This window comes from Oryctolagus cuniculus, chromosome 13 (genome assembly GCF_964237555.1).
Source record: "Oryctolagus cuniculus chromosome 13, mOryCun1.1, whole genome shotgun sequence".
Lineage (NCBI taxonomy): Eukaryota > Metazoa > Chordata > Mammalia > Lagomorpha > Leporidae > Oryctolagus > Oryctolagus cuniculus.
This window is the reverse complement of record NC_091444.1, coordinates 61,706,011-61,733,871: the sequence shown is the minus strand read 5'-3', so window position 1 is coordinate 61,733,871 and position 27,861 is coordinate 61,706,011. Positions and strand designations below refer to the sequence as shown.

At 42.6% G+C, this 27,861-nt stretch overlaps 2 protein-coding genes and 1 pseudogene across 2 annotated transcripts in view; all 3 read left to right on the top strand.

Moving 5' to 3' along the window:
• Positions 1-27,861, top strand: part of LOC103350913 (opsin-3) — a 59,576-nt gene that overhangs the window by 533 nt on the left and 31,182 nt on the right. The gene's annotated exons all lie outside the window — the stretch shown is intronic.
• LOC127483465 (rab proteins geranylgeranyltransferase component A 2-like) lies at positions 2-27,005 on the top strand (annotated as a pseudogene).
• LOC100346996 (small ribosomal subunit protein eS26) lies at positions 26,872-27,327 on the top strand. Its single transcript, XM_002717313.5, has one exon. The coding sequence runs from the start codon at positions 26,905-26,907 to the stop codon at positions 27,250-27,252; it is 348 nt and encodes a 115-aa protein (XP_002717359.3). The 5' UTR covers positions 26,872-26,904; the 3' UTR covers positions 27,253-27,327.

Below are 27,861 nucleotides of genomic sequence, written 5' to 3'. Positions count from 1 at the left end.
TCGTGAGTCGCTGCTTCCCGCCCCTCGCCTTGCCCCCGCCGCCGGGTTCCGCTAGGCCTCGGTGCCCCCGCCGCGGGACTAGAACCTGGGGTGCCGGCCGCAGCCGGAGGATTAGCCAAGTGAGCCACAGCGCCGGCCTGAAGATGTGATTTTGTAACCTTGGGAAAGAAATTATTTTTGTGTGTATGCTCCAGGTGTTTCATTTGTACAAAGATTTGAAAGAATATCAGGTATTAGTATTTTGGGTTTTGGTCGTGAAATCCATTCGTTAATTTATGACTTTTGTCTTGGCGGGTTTAGAGCACAAAGTCTTTGGTAGCATTATCAAAAATAGTTTTCTTATTCATCAGCCTCCAAGCCTTTAAGGCTCAAATATTCATAATGATTTAATTTTTGCTTTTTGAAGGAAATCTCATAGATACCATGATTACATTTATTCCAATATTTTCTTTTCCTCTCCAGTGAGCATGAGTCTGAGTATTTCATTTGTGCAAAGATTTGAAACATGGGGAGATAGCTGTCACTGTATGTAGGCAGTAATGTAGATGGCTGTGTGATTATACTTTTTATTTTCATTAAAAAATACCAGGCAACTTTTTAGGCAGGGCCAAGCTTTAAGGAACATGTTTTAAGCCTGTGTCTAAAGTATGGGGGATGCTCCTTTTGGAGGATAACAGTTGTTTTTTTCATAGACATGAAAGTTCTTGTTTTGTGAAGCACCTTTTCTGTGGTGGGAAATTGTGTATCTGTGCCCAGGAGTTTGAAAGCAAGACTGTATTGAGTTTCTAATAAGCATTGCCACCCACCCTCTTCATCCCTTTCCTCTGCAGACCCCACCCTCCTGTCTCTTCTCCCTTGCCATCCTTGCTGGGGCCCCATCCCAATCAGAAATGATTTTCTAAGACTGCTAGAAACTAGCACATGGTATTTCACCTAAAGGCTGCTCTGTTTCTTGGGGGCATTTAGCTAGTGCTTTCACTTTGTCCTCTGATTTTAAATTAGAGGTTAAAAACCTGGCTAAGAGGATCAGAGTCTTATTTAAGACAGGTCAGTAATGAGGTTTTTGTGGAGCTCAACTTGTTCTTAGCAAAGATAAAAAATTTCTTTGCCTGGAGTAAATTCCAAGGATTGTGCTTCTAGATTAGGGTTAAGGATGAAGAAAGGAAAGGTGCTTCACTTCCCCAGTTATCTCTGAGCAAGAACCAACCAACCAAGCAACTAGCTGTGGAGTACTGCAGGTGTGGCAGAAATAAAAGAAATGCTGCAGAGGCTTTTGGAGAGGCTGCCCTCTTTAATGGGAAGATCATTGACATAAGAATGAGTTAATCTCTACAGCATTGGTTTTCTCTGTTATGGGGTACTTGAGCTCCCTGTTCTTTAAGGCCATCCACTTCCTTTGAATTTTGATAAGACTTTTGATATCTGTAGGCTAGAGAGTGCCTAATGTTAGTGGTTGTGACCACTTTATCCCACCCTCAGCTCTGTCCCCTTCTAAGCCAAGAAGATGGTCGTACTTCTTCAGGTAACATCATAGGTTCTATCTCCATCTTCACACCCTACTGAGGAAGGCAGAAGAAGTAATTCAGACACACTAACGTATTTACATGAGCAGACCAGGCAGCTGGCTTATTTTGTGCTCAGATCATGGCTTCTCAGGGAATGCTGAAAATTATCTTTTAGTCAGAGGTCCTCATTAGACAGGACTATGAAGATTATCATTTTCATTTAAACTGACCAGTGAGGTTAGTGACCTAGTCAATTTAATATAAGTTCCCATTGAATGACTTATTTTATCAGTATTCAGAGTAATTAGTCATTTTAGCATCAGCAAGATGCAGCTTGTATTAATCTAGATTTCAGTAGATTTGGTGACAGCAAAAATCAGGTCAGAGAACCCTCACTGATACTCTGCATTGATGAATGATAGAAAGGTTAGCAATGTGGTGTGTGTAGTGCTTTAGCTTAAAGACTTCCAGGTGGGTATGCCCTTCAGTTTCTTCATTGTTCTCCCTCTGGCTACACCCTGGAATCACATACACCTTTTTTTCTGCATGTGGCACTTAGCCAGCATTATGCCTTTGTTCACTACCCTTTGAAAAGTAAGTATAGCAAACAACATGGGTCATCTTGGCAGGAGATACTTAAGACCTTTTTCTTGGGATACAGAGATTTAGGGATGGCAGAGGCAGTCTGGCAAAATGCAAACACTACCCTGTTCAAATGTTAGAAGTGTTACTTATATTAAGATGCTTGATATACTAAGCCAGGAACCAACTTTCTTGATACTTTACACTTACAAAACATACATGCATATGGAGATTCACATTTTTTAGATATTTTCCCTATCAGTATGCCTTTTCTTGTACACACCTAAATGTTTTCAAATGCTAGTCATTAACTGAATCAATAATCTTTTTGTAATAATCTGACTTGTTAACTGCTACCATGAAATCCTAAGGGTAGGCTGGCGCCGTGCCTCACTAGGCTAATCCTCCGCTTTGCGGCGCCAGCACACCGGATTCTAGTCCCAGTCAGGGTGCCGGATTCTGTCCCGGTTGCCCCTCTTCCAAGCCAGCTCTCTGCTGTGGCCCGGGAGTGCAGTGGAGGATGGCCCAAGTGCTTGGGCCCTGCACCCCATGGGAGACCAGGAGAAGTACCTGGCTCCTGCCATCGGATCAGTGCGGTGCGCCAGCCACAGCCTTGTGGCCGCGGCGGCCATTGGAGGGTGAACCAACAACAAAAGGAAGACCTTTCTCTCTGTCTCTCTCTCTCACTGTCCACTCTGCCTGTCAAAAAAAAAAAAGAAATCCTAAGGGTAGTTGGGGTATGGAAAGGTCTTCTATTTGGCTGTTCTGGAATCACTCACAAACTATCCTGGTCACAGAAATATTCCTAATCATGATGTTGTGCACAGTATATTGTCTGTTCCCATAAATAAAGAGGAGACACACATTTCTTTTAGTCAAGAGCTTACAGCTGTGTATAGTTTTATTCAAATATTTTCTAAAAGCTATGAAATTGTATTATTTTAATTATTCTTTATTGTAAAACATTATGACCATTCTTTATATTATATTGCTTGATTTGGGGGGTTATATCTCCATTGTTCATTTTCTTTTTCTTTTTTTTTTTTTTTTGACAGGCAGAGTTAGACAGCGAGAGACAGAGAGAAAGGTCTTCCTTTCCATTGGTTCACCCCCCAAATGGCTGCTGCGGCCGGTGTGCTGCACCAATCCGAAGACAGGTGCTTCCTCCTGGTATCCCATGTGGGTGCAGGGCCCAAGCACTTGGGCCATCCTCCACTGCCTTCCCGGGCCACAGCAGAGAGCTGGACTGGAAGGGGAGCAACCAGGACAGAATCCAGCACCCCAACTGGGACTAGAACCTGGGGTGCTGGTGCTGCAGGCAGAGGATTAGCCAAGTGAGCGATGGCACCGGCCTTCATTGTTCATTTTCAAGGGACTGAAAAACATGAGAAAGAATTTAATGACTTGCTTTAGTAGAAGTTTATATCCAAGTAAGAAGTCAGGCTCCAATGGTGTAATTGCTGTTGTATGAAATTACTTTTAGATGGTTTCAATTTTATTCTGCTGCTGTTGATTTCTCAACAATGTTGCAGTGGATTCATTTCTGAGAGGAGCAGCGTGGTGGGGGCAAGAGGCATGGAGTCACCACACAGACCCTGGGAGTCGGGTGAAAGCAGGCTTGAGGCGAGCAGCCCGCAGACTCGTTTATTACAGTTGGAACTACATCTTATATAGCCAAAACCAGCCAGTCTGGTCAAGGGGCGGTCTATGCCCCAACCAATCACAGCCTGTTGCCAGGCAGGCTCCGTTGCCAGGTGGGTTTCAAAGCCATTCCTGAGTAACTGACACTCGCTTGCCAGTGGCCACCTTAGCATGGCCTTCTCATTCCACCACAGTATTCTTTTTTTTTTCCTTGAATTTTTTTCTTTCAGAGATGAGTTCCAGTCACAAATGCATATATGATGCATTTTGACATTTACTGCTGAGGTGAAATGCAGAAATGAAAACTACACATCCATTTTAGTATTCTCAGATGTGAATAAATGTACTTTATCATGTTTTTGTGCTGCTGACTTAAAAAAAAATACTTTAAAAGGGTAACCATTAAACAGCTAGGACCTGCAGCTTCAGTGCTTCTGAGATGAGCTGGAACATCACAAGCAGAGATTTTATTTCAGCATGATCACATCTCAGCTGAGCCCTCAGCCTATATTCATATGCATTTCTGTGGGGAGCAATCCGGACTGGACTGAGTTACTGGAATTAAGACTTATTCTGTGCATCTGCTCTCCCACAATATGGCGCTGGGAGAGAAGTAAACAGCTTCCGCACAGCTGCCTCCAGTTCAACTAATGAACTGTAGGACTTGCTCCTGATTGGAGGAGAGCAGCGTGCTCGGCATGTGGGCAGCCGAGTTGGGATTGGCGGAGGAGGACTATAAAGGAGGAGAGAGACGGCATGCACCAGGAACATCTATGGGGAACATCTAAGGGAACCCGTGCAGCCCCCGAGAGAACCGGCCGGCGGTGTGCCGCTCCCCTGCGGAAGTGGGGAATGTGGCCAGGGGGAACTGCCCTTCCACGGAGGTGGAAGGGATAGTAGCCAACCCGGGAAGAACCAGCAGCAAACCCGGGGAGGGCCGAGCAGACAGAAGAACAGCGCAGGGTCCTGTGTCGTTCCTCCACGAAGAGGGGGAGCAACATAATGGTGCCGTGACTCGGATATGAAAGCCTAGGCAGGGTTTAGTGTCGTTCCTCCACGAAGAGGGGGAGCGACATAATGGTGCCGTGACTCGGATACGAAGCCTAGGCAGGGTTCAGCGTCGCTCCTCCACGAAGACGGGGAGCGACAATTTCCTCCATCAGTAGTTGTCAGCAGACGGTTTCCTCCTAGGATGGCGGACAGTCTCCCCACAGAGTTTGATGTGGTTGTAATAGGGACAGGTTTGCCAGAGTCTATCCTTGCAGCTCCATGTGCAAGAAGTGGTCAGAGGGTTCTGCATATTGATTCAAGAAGTTATTGTGGAGGAAACTGGGCTAGTTTCAGCTTTTCCGGATTACTATCCTGGCTGAATGAGTATCAACAAAACTGACATTGGGGAAGAAAGTATTGCTACATGGCAAGACTCAATCCATGAAACAGAAGAAGCCATCCCTCTTTGCAAGAAGGATAAAAGCATCCAACATACAGAAGTTTTTTGTTACGCCAGTCAAGATATGGAGGACTGTGTTGAAGACATTGGTGCTGTGCCAAAAAATCCTTCCTCAGCAGCATCTAGTATCCTCACAGAACCTCTGAATTCTGCAGCCTTCCCCAAAGGAAGGCACTCATCAGACTTTGCTCACTATGAAATGTCTGCAAAACACACTCAAAAAAATGAAACAGATTTCACTTGAAGTAACTGATATAGAAGAATCACTGGAGAAAGAAAAGTATTGTGGAGACAAAACTGCATACACAGTTTCAGATGGCGATGAAGATAAAAACAACCCTAAAGAAGACAATACTGACCAACAAAAAAGAAATAGGACTACTTATTCTCAAATAATTAAAGAAGAGAGGAGATTTAATATTGATTTGGTGTCAAGGCTGCTATATTCTCAAGGATCCTTAATTGATCTTTTAATCAAATCCAATGTTAGTCGTTATGCTGAATTTAAAAATGTCACCAGGATTGTTGCATTTCAGGAAGGGAAGGTGGAATAGGTTCCTTGTTCTAGAGCAGATGTCTTTAATAGCAAAAAACTCACCATGGTTGAAAAGAGGATGCTAATGAAATTTCTTACATTCTGTCTAGACTATGAGCAGCATCCTGATGAATACCAAGATTTCAAACAATGTTCATTTTCAGAGTACTTGAAAACTAAAAACCTAACCCCTAACCTCCAACATTTTGTGCTACATTCAATTGCAATGACATCAGAAATCTCATGCACTACATTAGATGGTCTTAAAGCAACAAAAAATTTTTTCGGTGTCTTGGATGGTTCAGCAACACTCCCTTTTTATTTCCTGTGTATGGCCAAGGTGAAATCCCCCAGTGTTTCTGCAGAATGTGTGCAGTTTTTGGTGGAATCTACTGTCTTCATCATAAAGTACAATGTCTTGTAGTTGACAAAGAATCTGGAAGATGTAAAGCCATTATAGATCACTTTGGTCAAAGAATAAATGCTAAGTATTTTATCATGGAGGATAGTTACCTTTCTCAGGAAACATGCTCAAATGTGCAGTATAAGCAGATCTCAAGAGCAGTGTTCATCACAGATCAGTCTCTACTAAAGACAAATTCAGATCAGCAGATTTCCATTTTGATAGTGCCTCCAGTGGAAGCACAGACTTGTTCTGTCCAGGTCACAGAATTATGTTCTTCAACTATGACATGCATGGAAGACACTTATCTGGTACAGCTAACCTGTCCATCTTCAAAAACGGCACGAGAAGACCTAGAACCAGTGACGCAGAAATTATTCACTCCTTATGCTGAAACAGAAATGGAACAGGAAGGGCCTACAAAACCAAGACTCTTGTGGGCTCTTTATTTTAACATGAGAGATTCCTCAGGAGTCAGCAGAGGCTCCTATGATGGCTTACCTTCCAGTGTTTATGTCTGCTCTGGGCCTGACTGTGGCCTGGGAAATGAGCATGCAGTCAAGCAAGCCGAAACACTTTTTTCAGGAGATCTTTCTAGGTGAAGAATTCTGCCCTCCACCTCCAAATCCAGAAGACATTATCTATGATGGTGATGACAGGCTACTGGAGGCTTCTGGAACCAGTGATACAACAATGACCAAACAAGAGTCCTCTGAGGACAGCAAAAACTTAGAAAGTCCAGGGAAGCAGCTTCAAAATTAGAAGAAAAGTGGAAATCCTCTTCATCTTGGCATCAGAATATTCTCATTTGAAGGCCATGTTTCCATATGAATAATTGGAAGTGGTTATATGGTGAATGCTCTGTAGATTTTCTCTTTGACTCTGCTTAGGGTATTCAGCCTTAGGTGTTTTTTATTAACCTGTCACTAATTGACTTGTCAGTTGTTGGAGTCTTTGTTTCAGAATCTGCTCTGTGATCAGAATCTTAAAACAGGGATACCTTTGTTTTAATATTGTATGCATTGAGTTCCATGTTAGCAACTCTACTTAAAGGTAACATTGTATATACTATTGATCTTCAGACTGTCATTTTCTACAGGACAATAAATAGGACCTTAGGAATATTTTAGTTACTTTGGCAGCTATCACATCTGTTTGAACAGTGAAATACACAAATAGTAAATTATGTGGGTCTTTGTATATAATATAAAAACGCAGAGTTCATAGTAGGAATATCAATATAAGTGCCAATATGATAAAAGACATTTGTTAGCCGGCGCCGCAGCTCACTAGGCTAATCCTCCGCCTTGTGGCGCCGGCACACTGGGTTCTAGTCCCGGTTGGGGCACCGGATTCTGCCCCGGTTGCCCCTCTTCCAGGCCAGCTCTCTGCTGTGGCCAGGGAGTGCAGTGGAGGATGGCCCAAGTGCTTGGGCCCTGCACCCACATGGGAGACCAGGATAAGTACCTGGCTCCTGCCATCGGATTAGCACAGTGCACCGGCCACAGCGCGCCGGCCGTGGCGGCCATTGGAGGGTTAACCAACGGCAAAGGAAGACCTTTCTGTCTCTCTCACTGTCCACTCTGCCTGTCAAAAAAAAAAAAAATTTGTTTATATTTGTTAAAAGATTAGCTGTGCGTGATACTTTATTCTTTGTGAAGAATTTTACATTTTGCCATTTATTTCTCCTAGTTGACTCTTATAACTGATGGGGCAGTGAAGCCATCCAGCATTGCTTTCTACTTTGTGAAAATAATCTGAGTTCACTTAACTGAAGAGCTCAGAAAATTCCTGCAGAGTCCTGCTCTAGCACGTGAAAGAAAAGGACTTCCAACAAATAACTCAGGCCCAAAGGAAAAATAAATCACCTCAGGAAAAAGTTGGTTAGGAATGGCTGTTTGAAATTCCTGAAAAGGAAGTCCTATGGAGAAACAGGATGAGTCACTTTAAAATTTGAGATTACAGCCAGTTGTAAAAACCCTCTGTAAGTAGTTTACCTGCAGTTTTCTCAGGGTGTAACCTATTCCTTGTTGGTTCTACCACCTTATTAGCAGCATTGACTGCAATTAATAGGAATAAGTCAGAGGAGGATTTATTGTGCTGTTTGCTTATATCCCACCCCACAAATAGGTAAACAGTCTTCATAATCACGTCTGCCTCTTGGCTGTGTTCTGGAGAACAAAAACTCTTCGCAGAATCACTAGAAGGCACAAAACTGGCTATACTCCACTGGAGCTATCAGGAGAGGTTCCTCATTTAGTCTCATATCTGTTCTTCAGGCAGAGAATGGTGGTCCTATAGGAAGCAAGCCCTTTCCCGAACAGAGCATTCACTGTGTGCCAGGCATTTAATACCGTGCTTTCTCACTACAGCTTCTCAATAACAGTGTGAAGCAGATATTAAGCCATACACTTTAAAAAAGAGATGATGGAAACAATTATTTATAATTTTCTCAGTGCACTGTGTACAAGAGCCATCACTGGAGCCCAACAGGATTACAAAGTCCTTTTTTCTGTTGTTCATGATTACAATAGTATACATACTGTATTAGAAGGAAAAGGTGCCCAGGAAAACCGGAATCTAATATTGCTGGGGGGAAAAGTGGACAGATGCCAGTCTTGCAGTTGACTATTGAATAAGAGAAATATGAAGATTAATTATAAGTAAATATATGTTAAAGCTACGAATCTAATAAAGCAGAATTTGGCTAAGTTTTAACAGAATAATGCTCGTCAGTAACATATCTGTTGGTCTGAAGATTGTTATATAAAACAACTATTGGCCAAAATATACTCTGAATAGTCTTTTGTTCCTCTTCTAATATGAGGGAAGTAAGACAGACTTAAATAGTGGACAGCTTATTGTTAAGTAGAAAAGTCATTGATTGGTATCAATACTGGTTTTCTTGAATATAGTAAAGAGGTATGATTGAGTGGATCCTAAAGTTTAAACCTATCAAAACAAGTGAGATGCCTGAATGTCGCTCCCCCTCTTCGTGGAGGAACGACACAGGACCCTGCGCTGTTCTTTCGTCTGCTCGGCCCTCCCCGGGTTTGCTGCTGGTTCTTCCCGGGTTGGCTACTATCCCTTCCACCTCCGTGGAAGGGCAGTTCCCCCTGGCCACATTCCCCACTTCCGCAGGGGAGCGGCACACCGCCGGCCGGCTCTCTCGGGGGCTGCACAGGTGTTCCTTCAGATGTTCCTCCCAGATGTTCCTGGTGCATGCCGTCTCTCTCCTCCTTTATAGTCCTCCGCCAATCCCAACTCGGCTGCCCACACGCCGAGTACGCTGCTCTCCTCCAATCAGGAGCGAGTCCTACAGTTTATTGGCTGAACTGGAGGCACCTGTGTAGAAGCTGTTTTCTTCTCTCCCAGCGCCATATTGTGGGAGAGCAGATGCATAGAATAAGTCTTAATTCCAGTAACTCAGTCTAGTCCTGGTTGCTCCCCACAGATCCCCCTTTCTTTTTATTTTTGGCGTTGATACGCGCCTGTCTTTGGTGCCCCGCGGCACACACTCTGCTCTGCTTGCTAGAGTTGCCACAGGTTCTTACAAGTCCTATCAATCAGGCAAACCGAATCCGGGTCCTCTCTTCGCCATATTGTGAGGAGGTTTTTAGGCGCTGATGCGTGCCTGTGTTCGGTGCCCCGCAGCACATGCTCTGCTCTGCCTGCAGGGGCTTACAAGCCCTAACAATCAGGCAAACCGAATCCAGGCCTTCTCATTGCCGTATTGTGGGGGAGACTTATTAGTGTTGGTTCATGCCTATCTTCGGTGACCTGCAGCTCATACTCTGGTCGAGCTGCCTGCTGGTGCTTACCGCCTTAATCAGGCAGACCGAATCCAAGCTCTCTCATTGCCATGTTGTGGGGTGACTTATTGGTGTTGATAACGTGCCTGTCTTCGGTGACCTGCGGCGCATAAGCTGCTAGCCGCCCGCAGGTGCTCATCGCCTCACTAATCAGGCAGACCGAATCCAAGCTCTCTCATTGCCATGTTGTGGGGAGGCCTTTCTATTTCTCTATTTCTCTATCTCCGGGCATTCCTATTTCTCCCATTTTACTTCTATCTTCCAGCATTCCTATTTCTCTCATTTTACTTCTAAACTTATGTTTCTCTTATCCCTGCGGCTTCCCGGCGGCGCTCGCCCCGAGGCTGCTTCTCGGCACCTTGCCCCGTGGCAGCTTCACGGCTCTGCGCGGCTTCCCGGCGCCTCGCCCCGCCGGCGGGCTCCCGGCTCTGCGCGGCTCGGCTTCGCGCGCACGCTCCGCGGTCTCCACGCACTTCGCGCCCGCACCACGGCCTCGCGCCAGCCCCACGTTCCCTATCTATTCACACCCCGTGCTCTCTCTGCACGCGGCGGCTTCCGCGAATGTTTCCGCCACCACCGGCATTCAGTCCAAGTTCCCCGGACTAACCTGGCGAATTTCAACCTGGCGGCCCACGTCTCTGCCTCTGGTTCCAGATCTTCGCCTCTTGCTCCCCGGGGTGACTTGAAGAATTCCAAGGTGGCTTATGTCTCCGCCTCGGCCTGCACTCGCGGCTTCATCCTCCCTAACATTTTTCTCTACCCGGTATGTTTCCTTAAGTTTTCTTCCAACAATATTCCTCTCATTTCTCCTGGCTACTCCCCACAGTCCGTATCTGAGTCTAAGTTTCTTCTTGCTTTCACTTTAAATCCTAACTTCTTTCCCATAGTCTGTATCCGAGTCTATGCCTAGGCTTTCAATAGCTTCTTCTGGCACCTTTCTCATCCGGCTTTCCCCTAGGCTCTTCGCTAGTCTCTCTCTCCGGTATTTTCCTGCTTCTTCCCGTTTCTTCCCTCCTAAGTTTCCTATCCGAGTCACGGCACCATTATGTCGCTCCCCCTCTTCGTGGAGGAATGACACAGGACCCTGCGCTGTTCTTTCGTCTGCTCGGCCCTCCCCGGGTTTGCTGCTGGTTCTTCCCGGGTTGGCTACTATCCCTTCCACCTCCGTGGAAGGGCAGTTCCCCCTGGCCACATTCCCCACTTCCGCAGGGGAGCGGCACACCGCCGGCCGGCTCTCTCGGGGGCTGCACAGGTGTTCCTTCAGATGTTCTTCCCAGATGTTCCTGGTGCATGCCGTCTCTCTCCTCCTTTATAGTCCTCCGCCAATCCCAACTCGGCTGCCCACACGCCGAGTACGCTGCTCTCCTCCAATCAGGAGCGAGTCCTACAGTTTATTGGCTGAACTGGAGGCACCTGTGTAGAAGCTGTTTTCTTCTCTCCCAGCGCCATATTGTGGGAGAGCAGATGCATAGAATAAGTCTTAATTCCAGTAACTCAGTCTAGTCCTGGTTGCTCCCCACACCTGAACTGACTTACAAAATAGTAATTAAAATAAAAAGAGATTTAAGATATTAAAATGGAGGTGAAAATCCAGATCTACTGAAAACTTTTTCACTGTCATTGATTTTTTAGGTTTCTCACAATGTGATAATTACTTAACTAAAATTATATCTATTGGGAAAATATATATAAAAACATTTCTCAAAAATTAATGGTTGCATCATTTTTATTTATATATTATTATTATTTATATATTAAGCCTGTCACTGCAATAAAATATATAAAACAAAGATAAAGCATAAATATTATTTTCTGTTAACATGGCTTTATAATTAGCTAAACCTATAGTATTTATAAATATACTATCAATAAGAGACCAATTCAAGAAGTTGCAGGAGGTACAATTTTTTTAAATTAATATTGTTTCTAGATTCCAGTAGTGATGGCAATTTAAAAAGTGCTTGGGTATTAAAATATGTGAGCCTTTTAAAGAAAATTGTACTGGTATGTTGGGATAAATTAGGTAAGATATTTAAATAAAAGCCAGTTGAAGAAACTAAATTTAAAATGTGATCATACTTCCATAAGAGACATCCTGGTGTAAAGAAAAATGATAAATGGGGAGTCTTGCTGCATTGTTTACCAGTAATCTGATCTTGGGAGAGTCACTTTTAGCTTCCATTTTATCATCTATAAAATGGAAATAATACTGCACAAAATTGTGAGGATTAAGTTAGATAATGTAAATGAAATGACATCCAAAGGAGTGCCAGTATGTGTTAATATGTGGACTTAGCAATTCCATTTAATATTCCAATTAGATGCTTTATATAATTTGACAGATTTGTGGCAAGTGATCTTAGAAGAGCGAGCAAAGTTTGTTTAAAAAAAAAATAACTGGGAAAAATGGGAGCATAAGCATGGTATTAAGCAACCTTGCTAAGTATCCTGTAGTACTGAGTAGAAAGGATGGAATTAAAAGGGAGAGAATGATCCTGCGGGGGAAACAGGACACACAGCAGACTCAGAATGGCAGCACTCCTGCCTCAGAATCAACCCTTGGGACATTCGGATCTGGCTAAAAAGTCCATGAGAGTCTCACAGGCATGGAAAGCCATGACACACTGGCAAAAAAAACAATCTAAATGAAAGATCCTGGTGAAGAAGACCCCACCAGAAGGAACAGGCCATCAAGGAGAGAGCTGCCTTTCTCTGAAGGGAAGAAGGAACCTCCACTGTGATACGGCCTTGACTAAACAAGTTCAGAGTCGGTGAACTCAAGGGGCTTCCATAGCCTAGACAGCTCATAGCAAGAGTCTCTGGTGATTGCTGATGTCATAAACAAGAGTGCCAATTGTTAAATCAACAACGGGAGTCACTGGGTACTTGCTCCCACGTAGGATCTCTGTCCTTAATGTGTTTTACTATGAAACTTAAAAACAACACTACTAGTCGAACAATACCCTATACCTTGAGTGGTTGTGTGAGTACAGCCTGTTGAAATCCTTGCTTAGTATATACTAAGTTGATCTTCAGTATATGAAGGTAATTGAAAATGAAACTCGATGAAGGGTGGGATGGGACAGGGAGTGGGAGAGGGGAGGGCCATGGGAGGGAGGGAGGTTGGGGGGGGAGCCACAACAATACAAAAGTTGCACTTTGTAAACTCACATTTATTAAATAAAAAAAAACTATATAACAAACAAAAAAAAGAATTTAATACTTTACCCTTTTAGTATTTTTTATGTTCTACTTAAAACTATTGGTTGAACTCTGTAATTACTACACAATTACTCTTAGGTGTTTAATTAATGCTGTAACTAGTACTCAAATAGTATTTTACACTTTGTGTTTCTGTGTGGGTTCATACTGTTGAAATCTTTACTTAATATATGCTAAATTGATCTGTATATAAAGATAATTGAAAATTAATCTTGATGTGAATGGAAGGGGAGAGGGAGTGGGAGAGGGGAGTGTTGTGGGTGGGAGAGAAGTTATTGGGGGGGAGCTATTGTAATCCATAAGCTGTACTTTGGAAATTTATGTTCATTAAATAAAATTTTTAAAAAAGACTAATAAGCCAGTTAGAAAGAAATACCTAAAATTGTTGGTGAAAAGATTAGCTGAATGTCATTATGGGGAAAGCTATTAAATGATCCACTTCATGTATGATAATGAAGTTTATTCCAGATGAATTAAAATGTTAAACAGAAAGGTAAAAATAAAAAGACAATGATTTTCATCTCAGTAGTGGCACAAAGGAACCTTATGGTAATGAAAAACGGTTAGATTAGCCATTAGATTAGCCAAAAACAAATCTTGCATGTGCCCTTATAAAGAACTACTTAAATAAATATTTAGAAGCCTATAACAAGAGCTCTGTAACTTTTTTTTTAACATGAGAGGCAGATAGAGCTCCCATCTGCTGGTTCCAACCCCCCACCCCCACTCACACACCAGATGCCTATAACTGGCTAAGGTGGAAGATAAGAGCTGGGAACTCAACCAAGTCTTCTGACTGGATGGCAGGAACCCAACTACTTGAGCCATCACTGCTGCCTCTCAGTGATTCTCCCAAGGTTCATTTAGTAGGAAACTGGAGTTGGGAACCAGACCTGGGATTGAACCCAGGCACTGTGATAAGGAATGTGGGCATCTTAACCACAAGGCCAAATTCCAGCTCCTGATCTACCATCTGACATACTGATTCACTTTGAGTAACATATGCCTAGAAGAATATTTAAAGGAAAAATGTACATAAATGCTTTAGCTTTCCATACAAGAATTTTTTTCTTTTAAATCCATCAACTGAAAAACGGATAAATAATGTTGATGTATTACTCTTGGCATCATAAACTGTTACATAGCCTTTAAAATTAACTGGTAATATGTAATGTATGCAAAGAAATGTTTAAACAAGACTCAAAATGTTCATCAGAACATAAATTATGTTTACTGATTATATTTGTGTGAAAACTTAGGTCTCCCTGTTGAATCACAAAACAGGTAATTGCAATGTAACATTAAAGGGCTCTTTTTTTCTGTAAAATGTTGATGTGTGCAATAAAATAAAGATTAACTGGTGAATGGTGAAGTGTTTTTACTAAATGGGTGAGAAAATTACTGATTTTTTTGGATACTTATAAAATTCTCTTTTAAATTAAAGAGAAAACAATTCTAAATGTTAATCAAAAAAACTATTTCCAAACATGTGTGGCAAAAAGTTTTACAGGTCTGAATGGGAAGAAATTATTGGTGAAATGGACTTTGTTTCTTCTCTTAGTTGTCAGGCATTACGGATAATAATAGAGAAATGATACATCCCAGGCCATCAGCAGGAAGACATAACATCTAAAGTGTGGTCCTCAACCCAAGAACATATACTGCATTCAGGGTCTTGGAACCCAAGAAGATGAAGATTGGACTTGAAAAAGGGTCAGTTGTGGCCTGAGGGTAATGTGCAGGGAAACTTTTGGTAAGGATAGATCTCAGATTATGAAGATGCACACAGACCCTTTCATCCAGTCAGCTTGAGATCCAAGTCAGGGTGATTTAAGTCAATAGATGTCAAATACCAACTATGGATTATGAATTGGGACTATGCTAGGGCTAGAAATTTAAAGAAAAGGGCAAATTCTCACTATCTGAGGAACATTCAGTTTATGCTAAGGTTCCTTTTACCTTTTGAGTGTTTAAGACATTTCAGTAACTACCAGTACCCTGGCCCTGCAAAAGAAAGAAGAGCAATCTCATTGTTGCATGGCATTCTTTTAAAGGATGCCAAAATCTTTTTTTTTAATTTTTTGCCAGGCAGAGATAGACAGTGAGAGAGAGAGAGAGAGAGAGAGAGAGAGTTAGAGAGACAGAAAGGTCTTCCTTCCATTGGTTCATTCCCCAAATGGCCGCCATGGCCGGCGCTGCACCAATCCAAAGCCAGGAGCTGGGTGCTTCCTCCCAGTCTCCCATGCGGGTGCAGGGCCCAAGCACTTGGGCCATCTTCCACTTCCCTCCCGGGCCACAGCAGAGAGCTGGACTGGAAGAGGAGCAACCAGGACTAGAACCCCAGGTGCCGGTGCCACAGGCGGAGGATTAGCTAAGTGAGCCATGGTGCTGGCCGCCAAAATCTTTTATTACACAGTTGAAAAGAAGTGGCTGAAAGATTAAAAACTGGGCTTCTTTGAAATCTATTTCTGCAACATTCAGTTAATTAAGTTTCTGGTCATCAGTCCCTTTCACTGTTGCCTGGGGAAGGGTTCAAGAGAAGGTACAAAAGATTAGGTCCAGAAGCACAAGTCATTGAAGTGCAACAGAATAAGAAGTGTAAAGAAATCAAAATGAGAATAAATCAGTGTTAAGACCAAGAAATTCTGATTAGGATGTTTTATTTACCTTCTTATTGGGTCAGGTGGAAGTCATGCTCCTATCGGCATTGAAGTAGCTACTTCCTAAGTTTTCACTCTATCATTTTTATCTTCATTTAAAGGAGACAGTTATGTCCAGTATAGTTCCATTTTACCAACAACCAAATGTATTCACATTTTGAAAGCAAGGGGCACAGAACCTTCAGCTTTCTGTAAGGCACAAACTGTACGGAAGGTGAGTGATTCAACTGAAAGAATGTGACTGTAACATGCCTATTATGACAGCAATTGTGCTGTGGCATTTGTAGGAATGATTTTTCTCCTGACAACTGCATTTTCTTAATGTGATCCTCAGGACAACTATTTCAGGTAAGAAAGGGCAGGTGCTTGTACTTAACTCTATGTATAAGACCTGGAATTAAGTGAGTTGCCTGAACTCCTAGTAAGTATTCAGTTCCATCAGTAAGAATTGACATTTTACTGTCTGCTTTGCCACCATCTCAAAATAGTGATTTGTTGCAAATAATCAAATGTAATATATAAATCACTATTTTGAAAGTGGTGGCTTCTAGAAATTTTTCTAAAGATTTATTTATTTTTATTTGAAAGAGAGAGAGGTAGAGAGCAAGAGACATTTTCCATCCAATGGTTCATCGCCAAATGGCTGCAACAGCCAGAGCTGCACCAATCCGAAGCCAGGAGCCAGAAGCTTCCTCTGGGTCTTCCATGCAGGTGCAGGGACCCAAGGATTTGGGCCATCTTCTACTGCTTTCCCAGACCATAGCAGAGAGCTGGATTGGAAGTGGAGCAGCCAGGATTCGAACCGGCGCTCATGCGGGATGCCGACACTGCAAGTGGCTGCTTTACCCGCTATGCCACAGCGCCGGCCCCTAGAATTTTAGAGTACATTTGTTTTTCAACAACAAAAAGTCCCGTAAATGAAAATCTGTTATTAAAGTGGATTGATGTGGTTGAAAAGAAAAGGGAATTGATTTAAGCTCAAACCTGAAACAAAACAAACTCTTTATTCTCATATTTAAGTCAAGAACTTCCTTATGTTTAATTATTAGTTCTTGCTGTTACCCTATGATTTTTTATATTTGTTGCTGAATATATATTTAAATAGATGCTGAACAACTCTTTAGTATTAATAAAAGCATATGCATTCCAGAGAAAAAAGGAATGACAGTGCAACAGTGTGATGAGAACCTCTTTAGAGTTCAGTGAGAACCTCTTTAGACATTTTATAAATAGGAATCTTTGGGAACATTGGTACAATCTTTTATAAAATCAGTTTTTCTTACAGATATATAAACTAAAGCCCTTATTTTTGCTTTAGTTTATTTATTCATTCCTAATATTTAAAAATAACAGGAATATTACTAATGCAGTATGGGAAAAGTATTTTTACATAAGTTTATTTATATCTAAGTTCAATTTGTGTTCAGTTTTTTGTAGCAATTTCAGTATTTTTGTTAATGTGAAGAAGAAGCGTAGAGGAATATGCTTCTGACATGAATCAGAAATCTTGTTTTTTAGGCAATTAATAATAGTTAATTTCCTAGAATGAAAGGAAATGTTATGGAGAAATGTGCTGTGTGTCCTGGTTTTTTTTTTAATAGTTCATTTTATGATGGCATGATATTTATCAAGCTGTCTACTGCTGAAATGTAAATACCAACAGAGTTTATTAAAAACAAAAGTTAAACAATGAAAACTGCCCTGGAAACCATTTGTTGTGAGATTACAATATCCTTTAGGCATTGTCTGCTCTACTTGTACTTTACCTACAGTTTCTTGCATATCATAGCATAGACATCCAAAAAAAGAAAACCAAAAACCAAAAACACTTTGCTAACTGAAAGGTCAACTGGCACCTTCCAGCACCTCTTCTGTATCATCCTGTTATTCTTTTAGGTACCAGCCTGAGGAATAGACCACTGAGGCCCATCTCTGAAAAACATTTTGTCAGTCATAATGCATTTTTACTACAGAGCATTAGTTTTAGGATAAGTTTTTAATTTAATAAAACTTTTTTTTTTTTTGACAGGCAGAGTGGATAGTGAGAGAGACAGAGAGAAAGGTCTTCCTTTTTTGCCATTGGTTCACCCTCCAATGGCCGCCACGGCTGGTGTGCTGTGGCCGGTGCACCGCGCTGATCCAAAGGCAGGAGCCAGGTGCTTCTCCTGGTCTCCCATGGGGTGCAGGGCCTAAGCACTTGGGCCATCCTCCACTGCACTCCCTGGCCACAGCAGAGAGCTGGCCTGGAAGAGGGGCAACCAGGACAGAATACGGTGCCCCGACCGGGACTAGAACCCTGTGTGCCAGTGCCACAAGGCGGAGGATTAGCCTATTGAGCCACAGCGCCGGCCTGATATATTACTTTTATAATCAGGAGCAATAAATAAAAGGTTTTTTTTTTTTTTTTTTGACAGGTAGAGTGGACAGTGAGAGAGAGAGACAGAGAGAAAGGTCTTCCTTTTGTCGTTGGTTCACCCTCCAAAGGCTGCCACGGCTGACGCTCTGTGGCCTGCGCACCACGCTGATCCGAAGGCAGGAGCCAGGTGCTTCCCCTGGTCTCCCATGTGGGTGCAGGGCCCAAGCACTTGGGCCATCCTCCACTGCCTTCCCTGGCCACAGCAGAGAGCTGGCCTGGAAGAGGGGCAACCGGGACAGAATCCGGCACCCCGACCGGGACTAGAACCCGGTGTGCCGGCGCCACTAGGTGGAGGATTAGCCTATTGAGCCGTGGCGCCGGCCTTAATAAAACTTCTTAAAACATAGGATAATCTATTTTAAAATAATAAAAACATAACAATATATTTCATTTAATAATTTTAATCATTTTCTCTCATGAGAGCAGAAATGGAGATTGTCCAGCCTGAGGGGTATATAAGGCCCATGAAATAATTTGATCTGGCCCTGCCAATACAACCACAGGTAGGACTTCAAATTCCATAAATTTATAGCAGACTAATTTTTAGGTTGATAATTTTGTGAGGCCTGGAAATGTTATAAATATCCAAATGGCCCTTGGTAGAAAATGGTCCCCTACCCCTACTAAGAGCAATGGATCTCAAACTAGGGTGATTGTGCCCTTTCGAGGACATTTTTGGTAATCATATCAAGGCAGAGTGTACTACTGAGAGTGGGTAAAGAGCAGGGGTGCTGTTCAGAGTCCTGTAATGCACAAGATAGCCCCTTGCCACAGAATTATCCAGCTCCAAATGTCAGTAGTGCCAAGGTTGGTAAACTACATTAAAGTGTTCATATTCATAAGGAATCTGCTTTTTTTTATGTTCCCCACTTCTGCCTCAAGTATTCTAAACCTGTAAGTCCCTCTTCAAAGGGTCACTGTTGATAGGAATGGTTGTCTTTGGTGTTCTGTGTAAATCCCCCCTTCTTTGCCAGTCAACAATGGCTTCCCGCTGGAGATTTATGGAAACTTGAACAAAATTCCAGGAATTAGGGAATGTTTCTAATTCTGCCCCAGTGATCAGATATAGATTAGGAATTTGGAGGCTTTCAAAAATCATTCCTTAAATGGAGTAATAACAGTAAATCTGGCAAAATAGTTAAATGAGAAGGTACTTTTCTAATACACTGCAGACAACTACCTCAAAGTCAATGGGAAAATATTTCAGCCCACTTTTTGGAAGAAAGGCTATTCATGGAGGGCTGAGAGATGTCCAGCCCGAGGTCCATGTAAGGCCCATGAAACCATTTGGTTTGGCCCAGCCAAGGCAACTGTAGGTGGCACCCAAAATTCCATAAATCTATAGCAGGCTAATTTTAAACCAGGTAATTTTGTATGGTCCACTAATGATGTTAAAAATATCCAAATGGCCCTTGACAGCAAAAAGGTTCTCCACCTGTATGAGTAAACCAATCAAAGTATACGCATATGACAATATCCTGTGAGCTTCGGAGAAGCCAGTATTAAGACTAAACCATCTGTAATTGAATTGTGCTCAGATTTACCTTCACTAGTGGTTGACCAAGCAATAAGATAGTGCAGCAACTTGATGTTTTATAGATGAGTCTTACCTATAGGCAATACCTCATTGTATGTAATGGTACGAGTCCATATTCTTAATTGATAAGAGCTTTAGATTGTACTGAAAAGTGAATGAAACATTTACTGAGCATGGACTGTGTTCTTGTTTTCACACTAACTTGTACATTTGCTGAGGTGGTAATTTTAATCAACACCTACTGAGTATTTATTGTATGATAGTCCTGCTCTAAGTGTTTGCTCTAGTTAGTCCTCAGAATGTCTTGATTGGGTAGGTGCCATTATTATACCCATTTTGCAGAAAGAGACACAGTCACTTTGAAGACAAAGAACTTGACCAAAATCACACAGCTGGTAAGTGGTAGAAGCAGGCTTCAAGCCCAGGCGATATGATTTCATAGCCCATGCACTTCGCTCAGGTGGCTACAACTGAGATGTGAGGTGGTCTTCAAAGAGGTGTCAGGATAACTGCAGAAATACCAGTAACAACAGATGTGTCAGGAATTGTTCTCATTTTCTCAACATATTTCAGTTTTTATAACAGTCATATGGGGTAGATACTGAAATTCCCATGTATAGATGTGTAGATGGAAAAGCTGACTTCCCAAAGTTATTTGGTGAGAGGTAGAATTCTCAGTCTACTGGGGCTGACATTGATGCCCCAATTAGCCACTGTATTAATAAGCCTGAAATCTCAGTGACAAAGATAAGCTTTAATGGATGCAGTTATTTTTTAAATTTTTAGAATGTTTATTAATATAAAGAATATTTCATGGATTTCATAGATAACAATTCTAAGAAGACAAACATACTCTCTCCCCATCCACCCTCCTTTCTTTCATCTCTTTTATTTTTTGCAGTAACCTAATTTGAATTTGCTTTATAATCTTGGGCTTAATGCACCACTAATCATAGTATTCAACAAGTAAAAGACCACTGTTCCGCAGCAATATAAACATGGGCTATAAATAGTAATCAAATCATAAGATGTCAGTTTCATTCTTGCACATTCAGGGTTTTTTTGTACTCTATTAGTTACTGCATGTCAGAGAAAAAGAAGATATTTTCCCTCTCTCTAGGGAAATCTGGGAATGCTTCACAAAAGAAAAAAAAAAATTGGGCAGGACGTGGAAGGTTGAGAAGGATATCCACAGGCTGATAGGAGAAGTGACATACCATACAGTGAGAATAGCAGAAACAAAGGAATGGAGGCATCAAGGACATGTCCTCCATGGCTCAAACACGGGGTCCCTGGACTGGTGCAGAGAAGTGGGACACGTAGGAGAGGGCCCAGGCTCAGTAGTCTTGAATTACATGCTAACCAAAATTGGGACACTGATTATGTGCTTAAACAGATGCTGTGGAAAGTTTTGCTAGATGAGACTTAACATTTCAAAGCTTAGCCTGATGGCAGCATGGAGAAGGCTGGAGAGAAGATGCAGAGACTAAATGCAGGTGACTGGTAAGGAGGAAGGATGTGAGAGGCCTGGGAAGGGCAGGGTGAGGGGAATGAACAAGGCAGAGAATAATTTGGAGTTAGACACACAGGACTTGGAGGTTGATTATACCTTCAAACAAGGGAGGAAGGAATTGAAAATGACTAAAATTATTGCTTTAATACTTGATTAAGTATAATACATTTAGCCAAGACTGGGAACTGGTTTTGAAGAAAAGCAAATGGCTTTGCTTTTTGTCACACAAGGTAATCAGGATGATTCTGGAAGATCTTGGAGGGTTTTGAATGCCATGCTGAGTTTTGACTTTACCCTAGTGAGAAGTCCTTAATGTTATTGAACAAAGAAATCAGTTGCAGTCTCTGGTGTTTGTACAAAGGATGAATCAAAGTGAGACAGGTATGGAAAAGGAAAGCCAGACAGAAAGCTGTGAAAATCGTTTGCCAAGAGGTGGTGAGGGTCTGAATTAGATCACTCATGGTCAGGAGAGCATAGGGCAGATCTGAGATTGCCTGGCAGTAATTGATTGGATGTGGATGCAGCAGGATAGGAAAAGCAATCCAAAGAAATTTAAGAAGGAGTGATGGGGATGCAAGCATGATGCCCCACCTGATTTTAGGTATACCTTCCCCCCTACCCCTTCCTGGGCTTGTTAAAACTTAAGGATTTGATCCAGAGACTGTCAGTATTTTGATTATCAGAGTCAATCCAAGATATGTCAAATAGAAAACAAGCCGATGATAGGAGGGGAGGGACAGAGACAAGGGCCTGCTGACATGATTTCAGGCTCTAGATTATGTGGCTCACTTATTTCCAGAGTCACTTGGACATGCCAGTTACATGTTTCCTTAAAACATGACATAGAGGCCGGTGCCGTGGCTCACTAGGCTAATCCTCCGCCTTGCGGCGCCGGCACACCGGGTTCTAGTCCCGGTCGGGGCGCTGTTCCGGTTGCTCCTCTTCCAGGCCAGCTCTCTGCTGTGGCCCGGGAGTGCAGTAGAGGATGGCCCAAGTGCTTGGGCCCTGCACCCCATGGGAGACCAGGATAAGTACCTGGCTCCTGTCATCGGATAAGCGCGGTGCGCCGGCTGCGGCGCACCGGCCGTGGCAGCCATTGGAGGGTGAACCAACGGCAAAGGAAGACCTTTCTCTCTGTCTCTCTCTCTCACTGTCCACTCTGCCTGTCAAAAAAAAACAAAAAAAAAAAAAAAACAAAAAAAAAAACACATGACATTGAAATAACAGGTGATGCAGGAGAGAGGTGTTAACAGAACCTAAGAGGACTTTCCTCAAGAGTCTGGTCCAAAGTGTTGATACTGCAAAGAGGTTGGGTAAACTAATGTTTCAACGATTGACTTACTGATTGAATAAATGCAATAAGCAGTACTTTAAGCTGAGGAATATATAGGAATCAAATGGGAAGTTGTTTAAAATAAAGATCCTCAGGCACCACTCCTGCGTGTAGGCTCAGCGGGTATTCAAAGGGGAATTGCAATCAATTGCTGGATGAGTGGTGGGTTGTCATGTATTGTGACATAAATAAGAATAAAATGAACAGCTGATGTTATGGTGGTCGCAATTTCTCTGCTAGTGGGGTGTTTTGGCAAGTTGTATGGCAAGCATCGACACTTTTTGTACTCTTCATCTAACATATTGCCAAGAATTAGAGAGGTAATTTTTCTTGTATGTAAACATATAGCTAAATGGATTATAATGTCCAGAACTAACACTTACTAAGTGACTATCATATACCACATACTATTATAAGTGGTTTATGCCTATTAACTCTTAGTCATCTCAGTTCTGTGAGGTTTATTACCCCATTTGTATTATTACCCCATTTGATAGTTAAAGAAATTAAGGTACTAGGGGATTAACTTATTCAAGGGCACACAAAAAGTGGAGACTATGAAACTTCAACTCAGGGCCCTTGATTGCTATGTTAAATGGGCTGTATTCATGGCAACATTAGAACGCAAATCATTCAGGATCCAGATGCTGGAAACACTGTTTGCTCCCCCAAAGATGATCAGAAGCTATCCCATCCTCCTTCAGAGGCTGAGGTCAGTCCTTGCAGAAAGGGATCCTCTCCAGTTGCCATGATTAGACACATCTATTTACAGACCAATATATTTCTTAATCTGGTCCAATCCTGAGCTCCCACTGTGTGCCCTCTGGAGCCTGCCCTCTGTCTTTAAGATCTCTGAACATTTCTCCTACCCTCTAACTTAAAATTTATCCTGGCTTCCACCAAGGATCCTGATTTCCCAGCTTTCCAACTTTATCCTAGCACCCCATAAACCCCAGGATGAGGTACTAGAGTAGGTGACACCTTGAGTATCACCGCCACTTCCAAAGCATTGCTTCCTCATTCTGTAAAGCCCTTTGTTTCATCCACACTCATCCATTGTGAGATTGCAAAATCTAACTCACACTATTATACTGATGTGCAAGAAATATTAAGCTTCTTTAGCAATCATCCTTCATTCACGATCTTATCTCTTCCTGGATCATTCCTATCAGTTGACAGACTAGCCGCCATCTCCAATTATCCCTTGACTGTGACTACCTCTTTCCAGTCTTTCTTTAAAAACCCAGTCTTAAATTACTCACTACCTCTATATTCTCAATGACTTTTTTTTAAGTTTTGTAAATTATTTAGAAGTTTTTAAATACAGAAAAGTACAAAGGATAATTACAATAAGTGCCCATGTATCAACCACCCAAAATGAATAAATATTCCAACAAATGTTTTAATCTATCTTTAAAGAAATAAAATACTACAGAAAATTTACAACTATGCATTTCCTCTCTCCAGTCCATATCTTCTCCTTCCAAGAGGTCACCATAGGCATGACCATCACTATAGGTCACGGTTTATTTACCCATTTCTTCCTTTGGGTGGATATTGGATTCTTTCTCATTTTTAATTATAATATAATAATGCTTAAAAGGTATCCTTGTAACATCTCTTCCTAACCAATTACAGTTTTGGGGGCTGCATTATCCAATATGGTAACTGCTAGTCACATGTCTCTTGAGCATTTGACATGTATTGAATCTACATTAAGAAGTAAAAATTTAAAAAAACAAGTAAAAATAAAATAGTAAGTTTCAGAGACTTACTATGAGAAAAAATATAAAATATTTTACATTGAATGCAGATTGAAATGGTAATATAGTATTTTGAAAATATTACTGTATTATTTGGCCGGCGCCACGGCTCACTAGGCTAATCCTCCGCCTAGCGGCGCTGGCACACCGGGTTCTAGTCCTGGTCGGGGCGCCGGATTCTGTCCCGGTTGCCCCTCTTCCAGGCCAGCCCTCTGCTGTGGCCAGGGAGTGCAGTGGAGGATGGCCCAGGTGCTTGGGCCCTGCACCCCATGGGGGACCAGGAGAAGCACCTGGCTCCTGGCTCCTGGCTCCTGCCATCGGATCAGCGCGGTGCACCGGCCTCAGCGTGCCGGCCGCGGTGGCCATTGGAGGGTGAACCAACAGCAAAAGGAAGACCTTTCTCTCTGTCTCTCTCTCTCACTATCCACTCTGCCTGTCAATAAAAAAAAAAAAAGAAAATATTACTGTATTAGTTCAGGATGCTGTAACAAAGTACCATAAACAGTAGAAATTCAGTTTTCATTGTTCTGGATGCTGGAAGTTTGAGATCAGGGTAGCAGTATAGTTGGGTTCTGATGAGGGCTATCTGCTAGACTGCAGTCTGCCAACTTCTTGTGTCTTCACCTGGCAGAGAGTGAGCTACCTCTCTGGCATCTTATAAGAGCACTCATCCCATTCACAAGAACTTCTCCTTCATGGCCTCATCACCTCATAAACACGCCACTGCACATACTGTCACATTGAGGGTCCTGCTTTCAACATATGTGTGGGGAGCAACTGAGACTGGACTAAGTTACTGGAATTAAGACTTATTCTATGCATCTGCTCTCCCACAATATGGCGCTGGGGAGGAGTAAAACTTAAACGCAGCTGCCTCTCGCCAATTTGACTGATAAGCTGCAGGAGCTGATCCTGCTCCTGATTGGAGGAGAGCAGCATGCTCGGCGTGTGGGTAGCAGAGTTGGGATTGGTGGAAGAGGACTATAAAGGAGGAGAGAGACAACATGCACCAGGAACATCTATCTGAAGGAACACCTGAGCAGCCCCCGAGAGAGCCGGCCGGCGGTGTGCTGCTCCTCCGCAGAAGCGGGGAAAGCGGCAGGGGGTGCTGCCCCTCCACGGAGGTGGAGGGGCTGGCAGCTAACCCGGGACAGCGGGGACAGCGTCGTTCCTCCTTGAGTGAGGGACCGGCAGCAAACCCGGGAAGAGCTGGGCAGAAAGAACAGTGCAGGGTCCAGTGTCGTTCCTCCGCGAATGGGGGAGCGACAATATGCATTTGCAGGAGATTCAGTCTGTAATAGTTGAATGAAGTAAAATGTGTTATTAAAATTAATTTTATCATAGTTTTACTTTTTAAATGTGGCTATTAGAAAATTTCAAATAATGTATGTGGCTCACATAATATTTATACTTAAGAATACTGACTTAGTGGATATAAATAAACATTTTCTACTTGCTTCAGTCTCACCTTTTACTTTTCTAGGTCTTGGTAAACTTTTTCTCTATGAACTCCCATGATGTTTACATCCATATGTCTCATGTGGCATTTATTTCCACTATACAACTCTGTATTTTATCTTGTTATACTACCTTTTCCCCTTTATGCGAAGGGTCATATCTTAGGACTTTGTTTCCTCAGCCCTAAACTCAACGGCCTTGCCTGTTAGAGACACTCAGTCTTGTTTAGGAGTTTAGATACTCCTGGCCTGGTGACCACTTTTATGCTATAATGTGTCCTGGAACAACTGTATCTTATTTACCTAGAATATGCCTCAAATTTCTTTTGCATCCAGGTTTCACTCTGCTCTCCAATATAGGATATAATTCGCTTGGAAATAACATCTGTCTTCACTGTGCCTCCTCCTCCATGATGAAACTGCTCTTGTCTCCCCTACAAGTTTCTCAGTTCCTCATGGGTCCTGGAGTCTGGGTAACTGGCTGAGCCAGGGCAAGTCTCACATGTATGAGGCTACATCTAAATGTAGATTTAGAAGAGTTCCTTTTCAAATGACATCACCTTCAGCTATTTCCTGAGATGCTGTGTCTAGTTCTACAAAGCATGGCATTACTATAGCTTATTGGACTAGAAGAAGCAGCAGGATCGCAAGAGGCAAAGCAATGGGTAGAGAGGAACTGAAGTTAGAAATGAATAAAATGTGAAAATCAGAGCAGCCTGTGTCAATCAGAGAATGTCCCTGTTCCTCAGGGCTGGCCCAGCTCTGCACCCTGGGGCTCCTGTTGTCACTCTGAATGAGGGAACATATTGTATAACACTACCCTCCATGTCCCTGTGCAGGATAGCTTTGTGAAATGTTAAACAGATGGTTCTATTCAGTTCTTCTGTGGGGGCAATTTACAGACTTGTAATACACAGCTGCTGAGCAGCAGGTGGGGAGAAAGATAAGCGTGTTTCATTGCCCTATTGAGGCAGTTGGGGGGTTTCCTTTGTTCTTGAGTGCCAAGAGATGAGAGAATGTTGATACAAAAAGATCTCTAAAGAACAAAAATACAGTTCAGGTCCTCGGTTCCAAGATGACAAAGAAAAGAAGGAACAACGGCCGTGCGAAAAAGGGCCGCGGCCACGTGCAGCCTATTCGCTGCACTAACTGCGCTTGCTGCGTGCCCAAGGACAAGGCCATTAAGAAGTTCGTTATCCGCAACATAGTGGAGGCCGCGGCCGTCAGGGACATATCCGAAGTGAGCGTTTTCGATGCCTATGTGCTTCCCAAGCTGTATGTGAAGCTGCATTATTGTGTGAGTTGCGCCATTCACAGCAAGGTGGTCAGAAATCGATCTCGTGAAGCCCGCAAGGACCGGACGCCACCTCCGCGATTTAGACCTGCTGGTGCTGCCCCACCGCCTCCACCAAAGCCCATGTAAGGAGTGTAATCTTTAAGGGCTGAAGAAAAGTTGTCCTCTGGAAAAATAAAGTGGAATCTATGGTTAAAAAAAAAATACAGTAGCACTGATACATAGGCTGCTTCCCTGCCTGGGGAGATCCTGTTATATCTGAAAAAATACATATAAACTGATCTCTCCACTGGGGGCTTAGAGCATATCTGTTCATTCTGCTTATTGCACAGAATCATTCCAGAGAGTGCTGAGGTCCTTAAATATCTTTGCAACCTTATGCTACTGCCTAGACAAAGAGACATAGAATGGGGTGTGCCGTTGCTATGCTGCAAATGATGGAGGTCAGGACTAAAGGAAGGATGTCTGGGGCTGAAATGCAAACAGGCTGTGTGGGCACAAACCACACTATCTAGACATTTGCACTGCTCTGATGATCAGGTCTAGAAAGGAAAACCAGGCAAATGAGCAAACAGCCATGAGGTTATATTAGAGAAGATTTGATTTGAATCTAGAGCAGTCATTCTGAAAGTCAGTATCATCAGTGGTCTTTATTATATAGATTCCTGAGTTTTGTCTCAGGCTTCCTGGATCATTCAAGAGCAAAGCTTTGGAAGTAGCAATTTAAACAATCTCCCA